Source organism: Eutrema salsugineum, unplaced genomic scaffold (assembly GCF_000478725.1).
Source record: "Eutrema salsugineum unplaced genomic scaffold, Eutsalg1_0 scaffold_3, whole genome shotgun sequence".
In the NCBI taxonomy this organism is placed as follows: domain Eukaryota; kingdom Viridiplantae; phylum Streptophyta; class Magnoliopsida; order Brassicales; family Brassicaceae; genus Eutrema; species Eutrema salsugineum.
In genome coordinates, this window is record NW_006256756.1 from 4,200,410 (window position 1) to 4,224,814 (window position 24,405).

The window sequence follows — 24,405 nt, forward strand, 5'->3', positions numbered from 1 at the left end:
TCATCCAACTAATCTGATTATCCCTAACATGAGCAGACATCCAACTACGACTAGCATTATCATTTTCCTCATACCACACTTGGCTTCAGCCAACACATCTTCAACCCTGTCAAATATTTCCTTCTCAAGCTTCCTTTGAACTTTTTCAAAAATCATCTTCTCCAAACCCAATTTCTCAGTTGCCGATTCCTTTATCTCTTGCTCAAGGCTTGAATTCTTGATTTGCAGTCTCTCAATCTCATCTAACAGAGCCTCATCAACCCATTTGAAGTTGTGATTATCATTCACAATCTACAAAAAATGTTGATTCAAGAAGACAGCGATAAGAACCATTTCCGTGTAAGCGACATCACACAAAGCATATATCCTTCACATTACCTTCTTTGATGCAGCATACGCACACCTGAAGTATCGCCGATACGGATTGTTGTCGGATTTTGAAATCAAAGCCACAATCTGTTCACCACACCAAAATTTCTTAGGAACACCCACAATTCTTTTTGGACGGCTACTAGTCGATCCACTCGAACCAGACACGCTGCCTGATGCACCAGACATCTCTAATCTTAACCTACAAAATAGAAGAAGTATAGTACAAAATAGTAGAGTACGAAGAAGTAGAGTTCGAAATAGTTAGACTGCAAAATCGGACTCCTTAATAACGAAATAGAAGAAGTAGAGTACGAAATATGGATCTTACTTTGATTTTTTTATGGTCTAATCGAAATCGGCGCAATCTATCCAATATATGGTCATTTACAAATATATGTTCTAATCCAATATTACTTGATTTCCGTATACATTTACGGGTTATCCACATATAATTGATAAAGTAATATTATTGCCGCGTTTTATGGGTTATCCACATATAAAGCAATGGTCATATCCATAGTTGCCGTGTTAATATGTGAGTCTCTAATACGTTGCATCCACAAGGATTCGACCATCACGTACTCGCACCTCATTTGTATGTTTTTCAATAAACTATATCGCTCACCATCACGTACTCGCACCCCATTTGTAGTATGTTATCCACATATAAAGCAATGCTCGTATCCATAGTTGCCGCGTTAATATGTGAGTCTCTAATACATCGCATCCACAATGATTAGACCATCACGTACTCACACCCCATCTGTATGTTTTTCAATAAACTATATGGCTCACCATCACGTACTCGCACCCCATTTGTAGTATGTCCATACAGAACGCCTAAAAAAAGTGTTATTCATATCAAACACTTTTAGTTTTTCCCTGTAATCAATTTCATTTGGATACTATCCGTTAACCTCGTATACATAGTGGAAGTATGGTCACTTCCATATTCTCCCATATCCACATGGATCACATGTTTGAGCATGGTGTATTCCATAACCCATCGGCTACACATCGATGCGATTTTAAGGGTCTTATATGGATAAGCAAATAATAATTCTAGGTGATTATATGGATAAGCAAACAATAAGTCTAGGTGATTATATGGATAAGCAATATGGATAAGACCCGTACATTTTAACTGTCTGTTCGATGTCAACATTAAAAACATGAGAAAGTCGTGGACACGACCATAATCTCACATATCCACACAATACATACAGGTTAATGATGCATCCTTCGAGACCCCGATTATGTAACTACAATGATTTCACATTGATTTGATTTTGGCATTGATAGTCTCCGAATCCACTTTATGGTTTTCAATAAACTATATTGCTAACCATCACATACTCGAACCCCAATGATGGTCTAATTCATGTGGATGCGATGTATATGACCCCATGTGAACCCCAACATTAAAAACATGAGAAAGCCGTGGATAATACCATAAGTAGCGGGAGCATGGGCACGACCATAATTGATGCAATTTTTAAGGGTCTTATATGGATACGCAAACAATAAGTCTAGGTGATTATATGGATAAGCAATATGGATAAGACACATACATTTTAACTGTCTGTTTGATGTTAACATTAAAAACATGAGAAAGCCGTGGACATGGCCATAAGTTGTGCGAGTATGGGAACGACCATAATCTCACATATCCACACAATACATACAGGTTAATGATGCATGCTTCGAGACCCCGATTATGTGATTACAATAATTTCATGTCAAACATTTTTTACCATGGTCGTATCCATAACTTATTGTCTACACATTGATTCGATTTTGGCATTGATAGTCTCGAATCCACTTTATGGTTTTCAATAAACTATATTGCTAACCATCATATACTCAAACCCCATTTATAGTATGTCCGTATCCATAGTCGAGCGCAGCTCAAAATATGGGAGTCTCTAATACATCGCATCCACATGGATTAGACCATCATGTACTCGCACCCCATTTGTAGTATGTCCATACAGGGCACCTAAAATAAAGTGTTATTCATATCAAACACTTTTAGTTTCTCCCTGTAATCAATTACATTTAGATACTTACAATTAACCTCGTTTACATAGTGGAAGCATAGTCACTACCATATTATCCCATATCCACATGGATCACATGTTTGATATGGTCAAATCCATAACCCATCGGCTACACATCGATGTGATTTTAAGGGTCTTATATGGATAAGCAAACAATAAGTCTAGGTGATTATATGGATAAGCAATATGGATAAGACCCGTACATTGTAAGTGTCTGTTCGATGTGAATATTAAACTGAGTATACCATGGATATGATAATATGTAGTGGGAGCATTGGCACGACCATATCTCACATATCCACACAATACATACAGGTTAATGGTTGCATCCATCGAAACCCCGATTATGTAACTACAATAAGTGTATGTGAAACATTTTTGAGAATGGTCGCGTCCATAACTTATTGTCTACACAATGATTCGATTGTGGCATTGATAGTCTCGAACTCACTTTATGGTTATCAATTTTATATCAGGACGCCTAAAATAAAGTGTTATTTATATCTCACACTTTTCTTTTCTCTCGGTTATCAATTTCATTTGGATACTATCCGTTAACCTCGTTCACATAGTGGAAGCATGGTCACTTCCATAATCTCTGATATCTACATGGATCACATTCTTGAGCATAGTCAAGTCCACATCTTATCGAATACACATTGACGCGATTTAAAGTGCTGATTTGAATGATGATATTTCTAAGACGCGAACGGCCCCGATATGACTCGCCGACGTTAAGTGGATGGCAATCTGTAATTTCATCCTTATGGATAACCTTACATTGTTTATTCCGTTTCTTAATATGGTTGCGTCCACTGTCATTCGTGTAAGCTTTTGTGTCCATGTCCACGTAGATACACTCATATCTATATAAAACTTAAAACGCATTGGATTTAGCTTTGTGGTCCATAAAATTTACCTCCATCGTTGGAGGAAGCGGAATTGGTTAACGGGGTCATCACTTATTATACGACGACCATATAATATTATATATTTACTATCGACATGTGACTCTATCCACACTCATGACAATTCATTATAATATCCACGCCTTTCTGAGTAATTTAGACAACCTTTTTCGCGTCTTCTAATATCCACGCGTCCGTATATGGTCACATCCCCCATCTATTATTACTGTTGACCTAATTTGCGAGCCCGCCAGTCCTCATCCGAAACGATTTGTATTCGACAACCTGCCAGACAAACAGGAAACGACTACACGATCCCACCATTTGATTTGAGATTCGACCGGCTAGTGCCTCTCGGAACTCGATATGATATTCGACCGGCTTGTTAAGAAGAACAGAGAATCTACTCAGAACTCGATCTTGAAAACACCCACCTGGGAAGTCCAATTTCTTCTATAAGGTAGAGGCTTGTTACATGCCCCACCTGGGAACTCGATCTTGAAAACACTGTGCCCCACGAATTGATATAACACTCAACGGAATTTTGTAACTCGGAATTATGAGTCAACTTGGAACTCGAGACTGAAAACAACCATTCACCAAAGTTATCTTCCCGAAACAATGAGAAAACTCTTGAAACAGTCGGTTTAATCTTTCTCTTGGTTTAATCTGCTTAACCGAAACTCTTTAGTTTAGAATGGGTAAGGACAAGACAATAATTTTTAACCTCAATCTCAAAAAAAGAGCTACTACAAACTAAAGTGCTAAAACTTGTAAATGTAAAGTCAAAAAGTGCCATACAGTGTAAACGACTCTTCTTTATAAATATAATAATAAAGTAAACAGAAATGTATATAACACTTATTCACCTTTTTCTATTCATCAAGCTTGGTAGTCCTATACCTCTGATGAAGGCAAAATCATAAAAATAGTTCATATTAAACTCAACATAATATGAAAAAATTGACAAAATATATATACGCATATATTGTGAAGAAATGAAGAAATTAAATCATGTATATATATGTTACGAACTGGAGATGGCTCTTTTCATGTGATATAGTGACTCCTCCAATATTCATTATCCCCAAAAATAAACAAGAAGTTTTACTATAGAGACGAGAATAACCCAACAATGATCTGGAATTTATACATTTTTAGTGTTTTATATACTTGCAGAACTATTTATTTGCAGCAAATAAAAAAAACAATTATACGCAAAATGAATTGTTTATAGTTGTAGCTAAAAACTGAAATAGTTAGGAACTGTGAATGGTAAAAACTTAATATAAGGATTATTTAAGCTACAACTATAAACAACTCATTTTGCGTAGAATTGCTTTTTTATTTGCTGAAACTATAAAAATAGTATTTAAGAAGAAATATAAGGAAAATATAGGAGGGAAAGAAAAAAATATTTGAAAAGGAAATAAATCCAAATTATTACTCTTTCATTTGTATGTTCCTTATTTTTATCAGATTTCAAATTAATATATAATTCTGATTTTTTTCTTAAAAGGTTTTTTTTTCTATTTTTTTTTTAAAGGGGAGAAATTTCTTTATATATTTTTTTTAGACTATCTGAAAAAAGATGTCTCTCAAAAAATATGAACGGTAAAATAAATATGGGTCCAAAAATCTCTCATTATCATAGAAAAACTTACCGATAAATTTTGGATTTACATTCTTTTATAGGTTTTGATATTTGCATAAAAATGATTAAGTAAAAAAGAGATTTTTAAGCTTTTAGGATTAACATAAATCCAAATGTTTGAATAGAATTTTGTTTTTGTTAAAGGTGAATAGAATTTTCAAAAAGAATAAATTCTTTATTATAGGAAACCCAAATATTTCAAAACTTGATTAGATGAAACCAATTCTGCTACGATTTAAGGACTTTATGATAAACAACAACCAAACATTTTTAAAAAATCTACACCACTTTAAGAACTTACAGATATTACAGTTGATTAGACGCAAGATTGAGAGCAAATCACATCAATCTTATAATAGATTGCTCGAATTTAAATATTGTATACTATTGTACATTAAGGGAAAAGCATTATTACATAAAAATCAAATTAAGTAAGAGATAGGTTTTTTTATTTTAAGAGCGAATTATGAAAAAGATAGATCAACTTTAGAACTTGCGACCAATAGTGAGCTCAATGGACAAAGTCTCATCATTGTTTCCATCATCATTGTCCACTTCATTGTTTTCAGTTTCATTCGTTCCAATCTGCCATATCCAGTTATATACATTAATATATGTGAATGAAATGATACGTATCAAATCTTCAATAAAATTTGTGCATACTTTGTCATTGATAATCATGTTTGATGATTATAGCGTAAGAATTTTAAAAAGAGAAAAAACTTAGGAGAAAACTTACTTTTGAAGATTGAAACAGAGACTTGCAAGATATTTCAATAGCTCTCTTACTTGATTCTCCCATTTCTATTATTTTTTCCTGCTTTCTTTCTTCTTCCCTACAATATTGATTTCAAAAGGTACATTCAAATTTAAAACAAAAAACTATATATATATATATTAAGTTTTTAGTTTAATATTAATTAAGTATTATACGAATATTTTTTGCATAGAATTGACAATGTCTTCAAGACGTTCATATTGACGAAAGTGTTGTTGAGTTTGCCTCAAAATCATTTCTCTTGTCAGTCTTTCCCTTTCAAATTGCGTGTACCTCTTCTACCATAGGACATGTAAGTGTATAGATTTTTATTTTCTATATAATATTTACATATAAATTCATTTTTAAGAAAAATTCAACATATTTAGTCTGAGCATATATTTTTATGGGGTTTTTGCTAAAAATGACCTAAAATTTGATTTTGAATACAAAATAGACTCCTGATGCAACATTTGGCAAAAATAATCTAAAAGGGTTGTGAAAAGACAATAAAATCTTGTTAACCAAACAAAAAACCGATGTCTTAATTACGATTTAAACCCTGACGAAGTCTACTAAAGATTGTTAGAAGTCTAATAGTAGACTTCAGACAAAGCTTATGAAGTCTACTATGTAATTAAATCATAAAATTTTATTTTAAAATTAATAAAAAATAATTTTGATTTCAAATTTGCAATCATAAATTAGATATTGGTAATCCTAATGTTTATAAATGATTGTTTCATATTCATAAGTTTAAATTTATGATTTCAAATTAAGAACAACATAATATTTGATTTAGGGTTTATATTTGGTAGACTTCAAATAGAAGTCTACTAAACCGAATAAATTACCTTAACCAAGATTTTAACCGAAATTGAACCAAAATTTTAGATTCATATATAAAGTAAATAACCCTAATTTTTTTCAATAACAAAGTTTGGGAGTTCGCCCTAACATAATTTCTCCCAGACACAGTTTATGAGGCAGCCGCGATCTAACTGAGCCCGCCGGTGACTTCCGACCAACCACCGAAATTCTTCCTTATTTCAACCACCAGCGAACTCCTGCTCTGGTCTAACTACGGCAACTGTTAGCTCCACCAGATCTAATGTGTTTCATCTCTCACCGTCTGATGCCGCTCTCTCTGTTGTTCCTCTCTGGTCTCTCTCCTCTCATCTTCGTCTCCTCTTTTCCTTAAAGTCATTGATAAAGAGAAAGTTATGAGAAAGTTTTCTTCCTTTTACTCGTTGCTTGCATGTTTAGAATCTGAAACTTAATATTTGTATATATATAATATATTATTCTATGTATTCTTTTGGAATCTTTGTATGTAGTAACTGAATCTTTCTTCCTTCAGGTGTTGGCCAGCAAAACTAAGATCTATTTCGTTTTGGAATTCTTTACTGGTGGAGAGCTTTTTGATAAAATTGTAAGCATTCAATCCATTGAAGATGTTTTTTTTTTCATATGTTGAAAATGAGATCTCGAGTGAAGAAGTACTAATGACTTGATTCTCTAAAATTGTCATGTATTTAGTCAAGCAATGGGAGGTTGGAGGAAGATGAGGCAAGGAAGATGATGCAAGGACTATTGCTATTGCAGAGGAGTTTATCATCGAGACCTTAAGGTTAGGAATCTTATTTCTGATTTTGCTGATTTGTTAATCAACAACAAAGGTTACAATGGAGGCAAACCTGATTTGTGGTCTTGTGGTGTGATTCTCTTTGTCTTAATATTTGGATATTTGCCTTTCAAAGATTTTAATCTAACGTCATTGTATAAAAAAGTGTTATTCTTTGCTCTTTTTTCTCTCCATCCTTTGATGCATATTCTTAGCTCTTGGTGTTTTGGTTTTTCTTTTGCTGGGATTTTTGAATTGGCGACATCTCACTATCTTTCAAGGTTTCATCAATTCTCACATTTAATTTTTTACATGCATTAATTCTTTTTAAAATTATGATTTATGGTCTCTGTTTTGGGTATGAACAATTGATGGAAGAACAATGGAAGATAGAGAGAAATGGTGGGAAATGGGATTAAAGACTACCGATGAAGAAAAAGTTAGGAGTTGTGCTTTTTTCTGGTGTTCAGGTAAAACTTCAATTTTTATTTTACTTAATCCAATCTGTCTTACTTCGTTGATGCTAATTTATTAACTAAGTAGCTACTTGAGATTAACTAAGTTCCAATTTCTTCTCCATATGTGTTTCATTTTAAAAAATTTGTTCTTGATCGTGATCTGTTTGCAAATTTTTTGAATTTAAAAGAGATTATGAAGACAGCGATTCACCTGAGTCTGCCAAAGAAAGTGCCTTTGCTCTTGCTGCTCTGATGGAAATTCCTTTTCTGAACCGAGCAAATGAAGCAGAAGCTTTATCTAGCAAAACTGGATCTCGGGTTGTTGGTCACACACGACTCTTCTCTATAACTGGTTACAAGTCCGTTAGCTAATTTTTTTGTAAAATTGTGTTTATAGATTATTAGAACTGTATAATCTTTAGTTCATGTATTTTATCAATATATTTGTACAGTTCAAAGTTCAGAACAAAAAAAGAACAAAATAACTTCAAAATCAGAGTATTTTATGCACAATGTCTCGTTATTTTTTTTTAATTGCATAACAATTCAAAGCAGAAGCAAACCATAGGATGCAACTTGTTTCAAAACCATAAAGTATGCTATAAACGCAAGTTTTTTTCTTCACATTCAAATACAAGTCTAGATAAGCTATGATTCTCCACATCATTATCTCAATAGTAGAAGCACCAGTTTTAAAACCATCAAGTATGGCAAATCCAAAGAAGAAGAATGGGTTGGTGTTACTAACAACAAAATTAACAAATGTTTAACTCTACAATGTTACAATCTATGAAGCAAAGTTTCTATCAACATTATACATGTAACAAGAAAACCTAAAAACAATCATTAGAAATATGCTATAACTATATTTTAAAGAAAATTAACCACTCAGAATTCACTTCAAAGCATCGTTTGGAGAATTCGTGTGCAGACTTCATCCGTACACTGCTGGAGAAGTCTACTTTTACAAGCTGACTAGTTTATATATCAAAAAATTTGATTCCACAATAATTATCGACTTAAATCAAATGAAAATCATTGAGTAGTTCAACCACTTGCTAACACGCATGTCAAAACCTAAAAATTAAAAAAAAAACATTATAAATATTTTTGAAAAGCGTTTTTAAAATAAATACAAAAACAGACTTCCCAATTAGACTTCATCTGTAGACTACACGACGAAGTCTACTTTGATAAGCTAAGTAGCTTAAAAATCAAAACTTCTGATTCAACAATAAATATCGAATGAAATGAAATGAAATTCATTGGGTAGTTGAATCACTTACTAAAAAGTATTTCTAATCTAAAAAATTAAGAAAATACTTTATAAATTTTCCTAAAATGCGTTTTAAAAAAACTACAATAAGTAGACTTATACAGAAGACTTCAAACGTAGACTGGAGGAGAAGTCTACTTTTTCATAGTGAAGTCTACTAAAGAAGTCTACTTAAAAACAGGTTATTTTTGCAATTGACCAATTCGTTGACTTTTCCTTAACTAGACTTCAGAAGTAGACTTCCGGCCAAAAATGTTACTTTAGCATTTGACCGAGCCATTGACTAACAAAGTAGATTTCTATTGTAGACTTCATGCAAGAGTAGACTTCTCTGACAGTCTACTTTTTCAATAGAGGTCTACGGAAAAATAGGTTACTTTTGCAATTGAATTTTTTGAGTAGACTTCACTGTGAAGTCTACTCAAAAAAAAATTCCTTCTAAGTTTGACCGAAAAATATAAGTAGACTTCCCAAAGAAGTCTACAGTTTTTAGACTTATTTGGGAAGTCTACTAAAGTTTTTCGGAATTTTTTGAATTTTTTATTTTTTTAAAAACTGTAGTCAAATACTAAAATGACCTATACATTTTTTGTCAAACTACAAAAGTAACTTTAACGTAGACTTCTTATGCACACGTAAACAGTAGACTTCATACGGAAGTCTATATTAAAAAGTCAAAATATGGTCAACTACAAAAATAACCTCTTTTCTTTCGTAGACTTCTTAAGCCTTCAAACGAAGTCTACTAGGTGTTTTTTTGTTTTCAAAGGATATCGAGTAGACTTCTCGTGAAGTTTAATGAAGTCTACTTTTAAAAAGTCAATTGCAAAAATAACCTTATGTTGACTAGTAGACTTCAAAATGAAGTCTACTTTCGCGATACAGATATAGATATTACCAAAATTGAAGTGTATCATTACCTATATCGGTTTTGAGTTTGTTTTTAGGTCTCTCATGCACCCAAAACTCTGAATTTGACCCAAAAAAAAGAACCCAGATCTTGATTAAGCTGAAATCACCAAAAATGCATAACATTTGACATTGTAACTCAGCCCAGAAGTTTTAGAGAAGAAATTAGGAAAGAATATAGAAGGTTATGAGAGTATGAGCTCTTATATTAACTTATTACAGCTTTAAATTTAGTTGAGAAGCATTTATTCTATTTTTGGGGTTGTTCATGGTGGTTGAAGGTATTGAAGAAGATGGCATTATTGTAATAAAAAAATGTTTTAGGAGGTCCAAGGAGACTTTAGCCAATATTTAAAAAAATCGAAATAATGGGTTTATAATGGCATTTTCGTTAATATCTTGAGTGAGAAGGATAGAATTGTGACAAAATAGCAAAAGTTGGAGAGAGAAAAAAAGAGGTTAGTTTGGTGTTTGACTTTAAAATTCTAACTAATAGTTGTAATAAACCGCGTTATGATTCTAAAATAATTGAGTCATCAAAAAAAAGTTGGCAGACATTCAAAAGAAAAAATACCCGATTAATTCGTAAATCTATTTTTTTTATAAAATTTTGCATTGAACAACTCTCTATAACTCTTTTTCTAGGTATCATTAATATTCCAAGAATTACTACACAACTTTTTTTTAAATTAACAACAACAATTCTTAATAAATATATTTACAAGACTGAAGAAAATAGAGAAAAAATTAATAAAAAAAATACCATTTATTTTATTTCGGCTATAAAAAATTTAATATCCAATAAAAATAAAAATAAAATTAATTATGACCTATGCTCTTTATCACAAGCATATGTATTTTATAAATTATCACAAATTCAAGTTAGTACCGTTTCTAAATTAACGGCTATTTTTAAATATAATATATGCATAACATCCTTTTTTGTTAAGAATCAACTAAAGGATTTGTTTCAAGAACAAGGACTTTTTCATTGTGAATTGAAAGATAAAACCTTTTTAAAGTCCGAAGTAAATCCATGGAAAAACTGATTACGAAGTCATTCTCAATACAATTTACCTCAGATTACATGGGCTAGATTAGTAACCAAAAAATGGAAAAATTAAAATAAAGCAAAACTCTCTAGTTCTAAATCCAAGTTTAACTAAAACAGATTCATATGAAAAAAAAAATTTGATAATTACAAAAAAAAAAAAATTTTGAGGCCAACTCGTTATTAAATCCAAAACATAATTTCAAAAAAGATTCTATATATAATATTTTTTGCTACCAATCTATTCATTCTACAGAAAAAATTTTTGACATGTCTATAGGCATTGCTCTAGATAATTGTTTAGTCTCGTGTTTTCTAGAAAAATATAATATTCGGGGTATAGGGCAAATTCGGCATCGAAAATATTTGGATTGGAGAATTCTCAACTTTGGGTTTAGAGAAAAAGTAAATATTGAGCCCTGGGTTGATACCAAGAGTAAAAAAAAATATATTAAGACTAAAGTTCAAAATTATCAAAGAATTGATAAAATAACTAAGACGGGTCTTGCTAATCAAAAAAGTTTATTTTTTGATTGGATGGGAATGAATGAAGAAATACTAAATCATCATCTAACAAATTTTGAATTTTTTTTCTTTCCAGAATTTTGCTTATTTTCTAGTACATATAAAATGAAACCATGGGTCATACCAATTAAATTACTTCTTTTCAATTTTAATGAAAAAAAAATATTAATAAAAAGATCACTCTAAAGACAAACGGTTTTATACCATCAAACGAAAAAAACTCCCTTCTCTTTTATGAAGAATCGGCGGATCGCGGAGAGCTTGAATCAGATAAAGAAAAAAAAAAGAAATCCTGAAACAGAAAACATAAAGAGAATCGTATAGTCAAAAAAATTGAAAAGGATATGTATCCGTTGATAAATTGAAAACAATAGTTGATGTTTCCGGTAGCAATCTATTTTATGATTTTCCTAATTTTATTTTAGAAAATCATACAAAATAAGAAAAACTATTAACTTAAGATGTATTCCGCCAAGTTGTACAACCGCATAAATAAAGTGATCGTGATGATAGGCTCTCCATTGCATCCGATCCATTTTTTCACCTAATATAAGGTTTAACAATCGTGACTTTTATCAGAAAAATTCTTGAACTTTACGATTTTTGTTTTTAGTTATAAAAAACTCTGATCATGAGTGGTCAATTTATAGTAGTTGTAGACAAAATTTATGATGTTAAAAAATTAATTAATAATTTTCATAAATGTAAAGGGTAGAAAAACATTAAATGTGCTACTAAACTTGTCATAGTGCATATCTTTTTACTTTCTTTTTTTTGGTTTTCTAAATTAGTTTGTTTATTATTTCCATTATTTAGAAAAAAATCTTTTACAACTATGAATGAATTATTTAAAAATTTATACATATATATATATATATAAGCATTATTCAAATCTTCAATTATATATGCTAAGTTAAGTATTTCCATTATTTAGAAAAAGTGCCTTACAACTATGAGTTGGATCATCAGGAAAATAAAATATATGTAAGTATTATTCAAATCATCTTAGCTATATTTTGAAAAGGATCACCAACATTATTTTTAAAAAAAATTAATAAAAAAAAATCTTAATGTAAAAACTAAAAACTAAACCCATAAAAGCTAAGAAATCATGTTTCCAACCCCAAAAATGATTTTTTTTTTGGTCGGCCTTTCCTTCTTTTTGTCTTCTTGTTTTTCCTCACTTGAGGGGTTCCCAGCCTTTATGCGTGTGGTGATCCTTGGGCGGGTAGGACGCTGTGTTCTTCCCTCGTAACTATGCTGTCTTTCTCCGGTTCCCTTTTTCACCTCCGGGATCCGATTTAGTTGATGTCGCGATTTATCTTGCTGGTCGTACCATCCTTCCTTGGTATATCTCGTGCGTATTTCTCGGTTTGCCTCCAGAGTCTTTCCATCCTCCACCCGGTTGGGAACTCGATCAATCGTAGATGTTTGCACACTGTGGCCTCCATCTCGTCCACCCAAGATTGACCTAACAGCGCTATGTACCGTGCTGGCGTGCTGACTACTGTTATGGCCATTACCCAGGTGGTATTAAGCGCAGTGACTATGAGTGCTGCCTCTCCTATCGCTCGAGTCACCCTCCCAATATATCTATGAACATTATCTTCGTTGTTTTAAGGTACCTTCGAAATCCCACGAACTCTTCGAAGATGGCTGCAAGATGAGATTAACAGGGCAGGTCTAGTCCACCAGAATCTGCCTCATCTGTTTGCCTCCTATCTCCAACATCACATTCAGAGCGGGGTATTGAGTGATAATTCTCGACACTTTTTCTGCTGCGTTGAAGAACTCTGGCGGGCGAGCCAGTCGCCTTCGAATTCCAAGCATTCTACCATGACTTTCTTCCTCAGCTTCATTCGTGTGTCTTTCGACCTGTCCGACCTTGTTGAAGCTCCCTATTACACGGTCTTGTGTGTTCAACATTCGCTTCACTTTCCTAGACAGCAGAAGTCGTATGGAAAGGTGGCGAACCAGAGCCAGCATCTCCTCGTAAAGGCCAAACAGCTCTCAGTCTGATACCCTCTGGATCAGTGGTACTTGCACCATAGTTTTCTGTATTTCCGTTCCTCTGAGGCGGGCTCATCTTCTATCTGGATCCCGTATGGCGTGAGAATTTTTTACCCACACTTCTTCCTCCAATTACCTCCGATCGCACCATCCGGGAATGGTAGTGGAACATGCTACAAGGGGGTTTACCTCCGGCTCCTCTCCTTGGTCTCCGGTTATCTCCCAGTTGTTGTCACTTGCCCCTCCCTTGGCGTTCTCCCTTTGGTCAGGATCCTTTGAGCCGCTGGGTATGTAAGGTTCATTCTCTCTGAAATTGATCATGCCCACCTAGCACTTGCAGTTTTTCGCTCTGGCTTTGACGGTATTTGGTTTGCTGCCAATCACTGTCTGGGTCTCTCCTATTTGCATTCATAGGTTGTTGCCCCCAGATCTGTGTTCTTGGTGGTTTTCTGACTCGAGTAGGAAAATTTTGCTCAGAGATTGTTGTCTATCTAGCGCAGAACTATTTAGGGGATTTTTAGTCATCTGCGCAGGCAAGTCTCCTGCAAAACTAGCAAATGCGTGAAGGCCTGGAAAACACGATGGAGGGTTTTTTTTTGATGGCTCTCCTACGCTCAAGTCAGAAAAGAGGGAAAGAAAGACCACCAGGTGGCAAATTGGAGGAGGAAAGAGATCAGAAAATGGAGGAAGGAAGTTTTGTTGAGAGCTCGTGAGAAAAATGGAATCTGCTCGGACCTTTGTGTGGTAGTGGGCTTTTTGAGGTGAAAAAAGAGGAAGTGTAAGAGTTTTGGGGTGACAGTGCTCCACGGTTTACGAACCGCCAATGAGAGGAAGTAAAGAGATGGTCGTAATAATGACCGGAAATGTAAAGTGCTATGGCTTAAGGATCACGCGTATTTAGAGAGTTAGCATGAGCCTTAGGTTAGCGAAAAGAGTGAACCCCCTTCTCATTGAAAGAGACAAGGTATTTATATAGTTTTACCTAATTCGGATTAATATACCGGAACGGTCCTTGGGTCACAGGTTTGGCGGATCGGTTTGTGATCCGACTTGGTTGGATCCGAATCTTATGCTTGCATCATGCCTCTGATGGTCTCACAACCTTTCATTGACACGTTAAAAAAAGTTGGTGAGAGCGTCAGAGGCATGACGTGAGCATAAGACTCAGATCCAACCAAGACAGATTACGAACTGAACCGCCCGACTCACGGCCTAAGGACTAACCCAGTATATGAACCTGGGTCAGGTAAAATTTATAAATACTCTATTCTTTCTAACGAGGGAGGAGTTCACTTTTTTTGCTACCTTAAGGCTCATACTATCTCTCTAGATATTTGTGATCCTTAAGCTGCAGCACTTTATATTTTATGGTCATTACTCCGACCATCTCTTCACTTTCTCTTTACGGTGGTTCGTAATTCCTAAAACGTGGAGCAATCCCACCCAGCAACTCTTATACTTCTTCTCTTTTCATCTCACAAAGCCTATCACCACTTAAAGGCCCGAGTCGATTCCACCTTTCTCAGAAAGGCCAATCTCCTACTCTCGTTTTCCGATCTCTTTTCTCTCTCTGATTAGCGACTTAGTAGTAAATTTTTAATGTTTTCTTACTTGAGCGTCAGAGAGCCATTGGAAAACACTCCCCATTGTGTTTTTGGGCCCATGCGTTTTCTAGTTTTGCAGGAGACTTTCCCCTGCAGAGGACAAAAAAATCCCATATATAGTGTCAAGAAAATCAAAAATTCAAATTTGTGTAGCACAGCAATGACCAAGTTGAATTATGTACTTTTTATAAATTTAAAACAATGATGGGTAGAAATAAAATTCTATGAAATTTAGTGATTAAGAATAATAAAATAAACAAGAAGTTTTATTATAGAGACGTGAATAACCCAACAATGATCTGGAATTTATACATTTTCATGTTTTATATACTTGCAGAACTATTTATTTGCACCAAATAAAAAAAAACAATTATCCGCAAAATGAGTTGTTTATAGTTGTAGCAAAAAACTGAAATAGTTAGGGGGTGTTAATGGTAAAAACTTATTATAAGGATTATTTAAGCTACAACTATAAACAACTCATTTTACCTATAATTGTTTTTTTTATTTGCTGCAACTATTAAAATAGTATTAAGAAGAAATATAAGGAAAATATAAGAGGGAAAGGAAAAGTTATTATGAAAGGAAATAAACCCAAATTATTACTTTGTATTTCATTTGTATGTTTTTTATTTTTATCAGATTTCAAATTAATGTATAGTTGTGATTTTTTCTCTTAACAGGTTTTTTTTATTAATTTTTAAAGGGGGAGAAATTTTTTTATATATTTTTAGACTTTCTGAAAAAATATGTCTCTCAAAAAATATGAACGGTAAAATAAATATGGGACTAAAATCTCTCATTATAATAGAAAAACTTACCGATAAATTTTGGGTTTAGATTCTTTTATAGGTTTTGATATTTGCATAAAAATGATTAAGTACAAATAGATATACAAGCTTTTAGGATTAACATAAATCCAAATGTTTGAATAGGATTTTGTTTTTGTTAAAGGTGAATAGAATTTTCAAAAAGAAGAATTTATTTATTGTAGGAAACCCAAATATTTCAAAACTTGATTAGATGAAACCAATTCTCCCATGATTTAATGACTTTATGATAAACAATAACCAAACATTTTTCAAAAATCTACACCACTGATAACACCGTATTTTGACCACTTTTATGGATCATTTTGAAATACTTTTTCTATGTTTTTAATTGCTTTTAAGTACTTTTATCACGTTTTTCTAGTATTTGTAGTTCCAAAACTCTTTTCAGGTAATTTAGGGAAAAGGTAAACAAAATGGATAGAATACCAGATTTCAGCTCAGAGTCAAACCGTCAGAAGTTCACCCCCGATTGAAGGCCTTCTCACCGTCTGATCCTACTCAAATTTGGAGATCTTAAAGATAGAAGTATCAGCTTTCCAGCACACTTTACAGCTTGGCAATCCAACGGTTCAATCAAAAGATACGCGAAGAGCAAGATGTACCGTAAACCAGCCGGCAAACGTTTCCACCCGCGGCCAACAGGCCATTCCCCGCGGTCACAACCATCCCGACCGTGGCCAGCCACCCATTCCCCGCGGTCGCGCACATCCCGACCGCAGCCAGCTAACTCCGACCACTATAAGAAAAAGTGTTTATTGCAACAGATATTTTTGTGGCAAACAACTAAAATTCGTGGCAATATAGGTATTTACCACAAATTATCATAAAATTATTGTGTGGCTATAGGGTCGTTACAAATAAAAATATGTGGAAATTTGTGGCATATTTACCACAAAATACCATAACAATATTTTGTGATAAATTAGCCACAAGTTTTTCAGAAAACAATCCTGGCAAATTTACCACAAATTAGTACAAAATAATTGTGGCATATTGTAACAAATGATCACAATGCCATTTCTTGCAAATTCGACACAATCACCACAAAAAAAAATTTGTGGCTAAACTGTGGGTTTTTTAAAAAAAATATATTCAAAAAACATATTAATGACAATAAATTGCACTGTACTCGCATCTTATATATACTAATAAAAGTTGAAGTTATATGCTTTTAAGGGTATCCACATAAGATTTAAGAAATCAATTTAATTGGTCCACATAAACATTCAAAAATAAGGAAAATTTACAAATAGTAATACTTTTGCTGAAAAAAGGAAATTAAAAACGTGTCCACATAGGATTTAAAAAATCAATTTTATTGGTCCACATCAACATTCAAAATTAAAAAGAAAAATTACAAATTGTAATATTATTGCTGAAAAAGGAAATTAAGAAAGTTTATTGGTCCAATAAAATTTTTTATTGGTCCACCTCAACACAGAAAATTGAAAAATATTTGAATAAATTTTTTATTGTCCACCTCAACATTGAAAAATGAAAATTTCCCAAATTCTATTATTGTTTTTAAAATTATTAAAAGTAAAGAAATTATATATAAAATTGGTTTTAATAATAAAAAACTAAAATAAATAATATTGAAACAGGAAAATTTTAATTAAATTAGATATAGACACACATATTTAGAGACTCTTACATTATCATCTAATTTTTTGTCATATAATTATAATAATTTTAAAGTTTTTTTTCCTATGTGTGTAACCATGTAAAATAAACAAAAACAAAAGATAGAGTAAGGTTTCACTACAAAATAAGTCATTACAACGTAAAAGAACTAACTTGACTAAACTATAAGTTTAACTATTAGCTAAATTATAAAGAATATAATGAAAGAAGATATAAACAAAGCCACTACAATAACAAACTTGACTAAAGTATATGTTTAATTATTAGCTAAATTATAAAGAATATAATAAAAGGAGATATAAACAAAGGCACTACAAGCCGCTTTAATATTGAAAAAGAAACCGTAAAATCTCCAAAACTTGGCCACCAAATTTGAGAAGAATGAGAAATTTCAAACAATCCGAGAAACATGTCAAGTGATTGATACTCGACACTTTTGAAAAACTAAGCACTAAAAATAGAGAAAATAACATATTGGAGGAGACTGAGGTATCTGAAGAAATTTTTTGAAATAACATAGCATCTGAATGAGTTTTAACAACCCAACATGAACCACAAAAGTAACAATTAGCTGACCAAACAGCATCCGAATACATTCGGTAAGCCTCAAAACAATGAGAATAGGCTAAAATCACTTGCCGCAATAGGCCTCATGTGAAATTTTTCAATTTTGATTTCTAAATCTATTACTAATAAAAGTTAAAGCTATATGCCTCTAAGAATGTCCATATATGATTTAAAAGTTCAATTCTATTTGTCCACATCAGTATTTAAAATTAAGAAAATTTCTACATTTCAAAATTATATTGTTAACAAACAAATATATTTAAAAACAAAAAAAAGTTGAAGCTATATGCCTCTAAGGACATCCACATAAGATTTAAAAGGTCAATTTTATTATTCCACATCAATAACTAAAATTAATTTTTTTTCTAAATTATAAAATTACATTGTTAATACAAAATAATATAGGAAATATTGTTAATTAAAATTATTCTATTATTAATGAAAGTTAAAGCTATATTATTTTCAAGACATCCACATCAGCATTTAAAATTCATATATATTAGTATATATCAAAATTAAAATTAAAAAAAAAATTATATTTCTAATATTATGGTTAAAAATATATTAAAAAAATAAAGAAATCTCGATTAACAAAAAAAAAACTAACATGATATTAAAATCTCCATTATCACTGTTTAAATCACAAATTTAATTTATTATCTATAAAAAATATATGCTACTTATACAAATTTAATTTACTTGATTTTAAAGCTTTTCATGTAGAATTTTAAATAACTAATATTTATGATTTATTTTCATCAAAAGTTTTTCACATATGCAAAACAAATCATCTAAATATGTAATATATTATGCAAAAATATGTAATATTTTTTTCTCGTGTAATATATTATGCAAAAATGATCAAAATTTTTACATTTTATATATTTAATTTGGAATTCAATAGATTAACGTAGAAGTTCTTAGTTTTGAGTTGTTCAATTTGTTATTTCACTTTTATAAATTTGTATATATTAATTTGTACTGGTTTTATCTATTTAATTACAATTAGAAGTGAGAATAAATATGATTAAACTGAATATAATCATACAAAAATAATTAAAATAAATATGATAGATTCATTGAAAAAACAGATATAACAAGAATAAAAACGAAGAAGATGAAAAAAAAATTTCATTCTTATTAGAAGATATGATGTATAATCATTGAAAAATTATTTAAAAGTTTACACTACCAATTGACAAAAATATATTTATTCACAAATTTTGTGTGATTTTATTCATTTCATATTCAACTATTGTTTTAGTTTCAAATTTAAAGTTGTTATTATATTAGTATGTTTTTAAATTAATATATCAAAATAAAAAAATTTTTGTTAAACAAGAGAAGAAAACAGATTAAATTTTAATTTTTTTATTATTTTTAGGAACATATATATATATAATTAAAATAAAAGTGAAAATGATGGAAAAAAATTATCTTCTTGATTTAAAGAAGTGAATGTATAATATTTTACTATCATGTTAATATTATGTTTAAAAAGTAACATTTGATTAATTTGTAAAAATTTTAGTTGGTTTTGGTATCTTAACTTATAAGTGTTTGACCAAATAATACATTTTTGAAATATGATATACTTTATATAGATTCAAAACAAAACCGTTATAAAATCACAATTTACATAAAAATTATTAGATCAACACTATTATATTTTAATATATTATTAAAACACTAAAACACTAATATATAAAATTTATATCTTAATAATTATAATTAATTGCATATAATTTTTATCAACAAAACATGGACGCAAAATCTAGTTGTATAAAAACGATTAATTGATTTAATCAACAATAGCACATCTAGCGATTATTCGGCCCAGTTAACAATTAACTAGACATAGAATTATACTAATCGATGGGCCTTCTACAGCCCAAATGTAAATATCTTTTCGCTTTATAGAAAGGAGAGTATATCATTATTTATAGAACATGATGGTTTGGACTCTCACTCAATTTTGTCAATGTGGGACATTCTCTCTTCCTTTCACAACAAAGACTTAATTAATACACATATATTAAATCCATACATATAGGACACTCGATCATAGAGATGGTATTAAATGACAAAATTTAAAACTAATTTATCAATTATAGAATTTTATAAATTATTCAATAATTGTAAAATTCTTCTTACACTTTAATTTATAATAACTTTTAATTAATATATATGTTCACATATAAATATAAAATTAACAATATATTGAATTACTTAACATAAATTAAAGAAAATTATATTAAAATTAAAGAAAATTATATTTGAAACAAAATTTTGAATAATAATATGTGGTAAGTTTACCATAAATTTAATAATTAAAAATAATAATATGTGACAAGATTATCATAAATTACTATGGTTTTGTGTTTTGGCAAATTTGCTAGGAAAAATCTCTAATAATGTGGCAAATATTGATACAAATTTTTTGTACCAATTTGTGGTAAATGTTGCCACAAAATGCCACAGATTCTGTCAACGTGGCAAAATTGACACGAATTTACAACAAAATATAAGAAAGTTTTTAAAAATCGTTATTTGTAGTAAATTTGTGGTTATATTGTCACAAAATGCCACAGATTTTGTCAGCGTGGCAAAACTGACACGAATTTACAGTAAAATGCAAGAAAGTTTTTAAAAATCGTTATTCGTGGTAAATTTGTGGTTAAAAACACTTGCCATAAAAAAATATGGCAAAGTTGTGGCAATTGACATTTTTTCTTGTAGTGGATTTTGAAGGCTCATTTCTGAAGCCTGTATCATTTTCTCAGCCTCAATTCTGGAACCCTAGACACCAGAGAGTATTGGAGACTATAAATACATGTCATTTAGGTCATTTTTGAAAAGAGAAGAAGGGAGACGAAATACTTTACAGAAATTTTACTTTAAGCTTTGTTTTTAGGTTTTAGGAAAAGAGAGATCTGTCTCTTGAACCCTTGTTCTTTTTTTTTCAATTTTGGTTTCTATTCTACTTTTTAATACTATGTTTTTGATTTCGTTTATCATGTCTGAGTAGTTTTATTGTTGGGACTAAGGGATTTTCGATGGGGATATATATGTTCGGTGAGGATTCCATGAGCTTTTGAGCCGAATCTTAGAACTTTTTCTTCTGAATTCGTTTTTACTGCATGAGAATAGCGTCATGAACTACAATCTGATCCAGATGCTTGGTGACACGAAAGTGTTCATCCGGTGTCATATCTAGTTTGGGAGAGCAAAACAAACATACGAGTGGAAACCTACCTATGGGCGATTTGTGAATGCTGACGAGTCTTAAACATAATGCATCTCTTCTTTTCCAGGGCCAGAGTGGAAACCTACTGGTCAAGGTTGAGAGAGATAGTTGTCTATGATCACGACAGTGGCGTATTCATACGTCCGTGACTCCAGTTCGAAAATTTTAAGCTAAGATCTTATCAAATTTACTCTCGAGCAATGTTTTGAATCGTCTATACCCCTGAGAAAACTTCTCTGAACCCCAGCGCCTCTTTTCTTATAGATTTATACTGATTTTCATTCAAGCTTTAGTATAGTATCTTTACTCTTTCAATCGATTTTCATTTAAGCAATTAGGTTAGCCGTTTTTCTCGTTTTTACCCGTTTTTGTTAAGTTTAGTTATTAGGTCATTTTAATTCCCGTATTTTCTCTTTAAGATTCTTTTTTACGTTTTAAACACACCACCAAAACCCTCACAAAACTCGCCTGGTTCTAGACTTCCTTACTTTATATTTCTTTCGAAGGCTTTTGCAGTAAAGATCCTCCTTCCCTGTGGATTCGATCCCTTAGTAGTACAATCGATCAGCTGTGCACTTACGGCTATTGATTTCATTTACGGTAAAACTTGACACCCTCACCACGACAGCACATCAACCACTTTAAGAACTTACGGATATTACGGTTGATTAGACGCAAGATTAAGAGCAAATCACATCAATCTTATAATAGATTGCTCGAATTTAAATATTGTATACCATTATACATTAAGGGAAAAGCACAAAGTCTCATCATTGTTACTATCATCATTGTCTACTTCATTGTTTTCAGTTTCATTCGTTCCAATCTGCCATATCCAGTTATATACATTAATTATTATATGTGAATGAAATGATATGGATCAAATCTTCAATAAATTTTGTGCATACTTGGTCATTGATAATCATGTTTGATGATTTATAGAAAATGCAAAGTAAATAGAAATGTATATAATACTTATTCCCCTTTTTTATACTCATCAAGCTTGGTGGTCCTATACATTTGATGAAGGCAATAACATAAAATTGGTTCATATTAAGTCCAACATAATATGCAAAAAATTGATAAGATATATATATATATATGCATATATTGGGAAAAAATGAAGAAACTAAATCATGTATATATATATATATATATATGTTACGACCTGGAGATGGCTCTTTACATGTGATATAGTGAGTCATTCAATATTTATTATCTCCGAAATTCTATTAGGAGTTGCTTCTGCATTTACGATGATTAATACAAGTTAAATTTATATTAAAAGAAAATAATGTTTAGCCCATAACTCTAGATCTAGGATTGTTATGTAGTTTTTATATATGTTAGCATCCTAATTTATAATTCCGATCCCCGAATTTGACAAATATGAATATATCAGACAAAACAAAAAACAGAAAAGATAAGAGAATCGTATAATCAAAAAATTGAAAAGGATATGTATCTGATGATAAATTGAAAACAATAGTTGATGATTCCAGTAGCAATCTATTTTATGATTTTCCTGATTTTATTTTAGAAAATCATACAAAACAAGAAAAATAACTAACTTACGATGTATTCCGCCAAGTTGTACAGCCGCATAAATAAAGCGATCGTGATGATAGGCACTCCTTTGCATCCGATCCATTTTTTCACCTATTATAAGGTCTAACAATCCTGACTTTTATCAGAAATATTCTCGAACTTTACAGTTTTTAGTTTTTAGTTATTAAAAACTCCGATTATGAGTGGTCAATTTATAGTAGTTGTAGACAAAATTTATGATGTTAAAAAAATTAATTAATAATTTTCATAAATATAAAGGGTAGAAAAACATTAAATGTGCTATTAAACTTGTCATATTACATATCTTTTTACTTTCTTTTTTTTTGGTTTTCTAAATTAGTTTGTTTATTATTTCCATTATTTAGAAAAAAATCTTTTACAACTATGAATGAATTATTTAAAAAGTTATATATATATATATATATATCTGTAAGCATAATTCAAATCTTCAATTATATATGCTAAGTTAAGTATTTCCATTATTTGGAAAAAGTGCCTTACAACTATGAGTTGGATCATCAAGAAAATAAAATATATGTAAGTTTTATTCAAATCATCTTAGATATATTTTGAAAAGAATCACCGGCATTATTTTAAAAATCTTAATGTAAACCTTAAAAATTAAACCCATAAAAGCTAAGAATTCATGTTTCCAACTCCAAAAATGATTTTTTTTTTCTTTTTGGTCGGCCTATCCTTATTTTTGTCTTCTTGTTTTTCCTCACTTGAGGGGTTTCCAGCTTTTTATGCGTGTTGTGATCCTTGAGCGGGTAGGACGCTGTGTTCTTCCCTCGTAACTATGTTGTCTTTCTCCGGTTCCCTTTTTCACCTCCGGGTTATAGATCTGATTTGTTACCCACACTTCTTCCTCCAATTACCTCTGGTCGCACCATCCGGGGATGGCAGTGGAACATGCTACAAGGGGGTTTTCCTCCGGCTCCTCTCCTTGGTCTCCGGTAATCTCCCATTCGTCATCACTTGCCCCTCCCTCGGCGTTCTCCCTTTGGCCGGGATCCTTTGAGCCGCTGGGTATGTAAGGTTTATTCTCTCTAAACTCGATCATGCCCACTTGGCACTGGCAGTTTTTCGCTCTGGCTCTAACGGTGTTTAGTTTTTTGCCAATCACTCTCTGGGTCTCTCCCATTTGCATTCATAGGTTGTTGCCTCCAAATATGTGTTCTTGGTGGTTTTCTGACCCGAATAGAAAAATTTTGCTTGGAGAGTGTTGTTCATCTAGTGCAGAACTGTTTAGGGAATTTTTAGTCATCTGCGCAGGCAAGTCTCCTGCAAAACTAGCAAACGCGTGAAGGCCTTGAAAACATGATGGAGGGGTGTTT

At 31.6% G+C, this 24,405-nt stretch overlaps 1 protein-coding gene across 1 annotated transcript; it reads right to left on the bottom strand.

Moving 5' to 3' along the window:
* LOC112085264 (uncharacterized protein At4g04775-like) lies at nucleotides 1-24,212 on the bottom strand. Its single transcript, XM_024154463.1, has 3 exons — nucleotides 23,947-24,212; nucleotides 379-571; nucleotides 1-291 (listed from the first exon to the last, which is right to left on the bottom strand). Exons 1-3 carry the CDS (start codon nucleotides 24,210-24,212, stop codon nucleotides 1-3), a joined length of 750 nt encoding a protein of 249 aa, XP_024010231.1.
* Nucleotides 24,213-24,405: the final 193 nt, after the last annotated feature.

Bases quoted from the DNA above. Each gene is read 5' to 3' on its own strand.
- LOC112085264 (XM_024154463.1), bottom strand. From the start codon at position 24,212: ATGGGAGAGACCCAGAGAGTGATTGGCAAAAAACTAAACACCGTTAGA. The intron at 572-23,946 runs GTAATTGGAGGA...TCTATTTTGTAG, and splicing joins CCCGGATGGTGCGACCAGAG to GTTAAGATTAGAGATGTCTG. The intron at 292-378 runs GTAATGTGAAGG...CATTTTTTGTAG, and splicing joins CGTATGCTGCATCAAAGAAG to ATTGTGAATGATAATCACAA.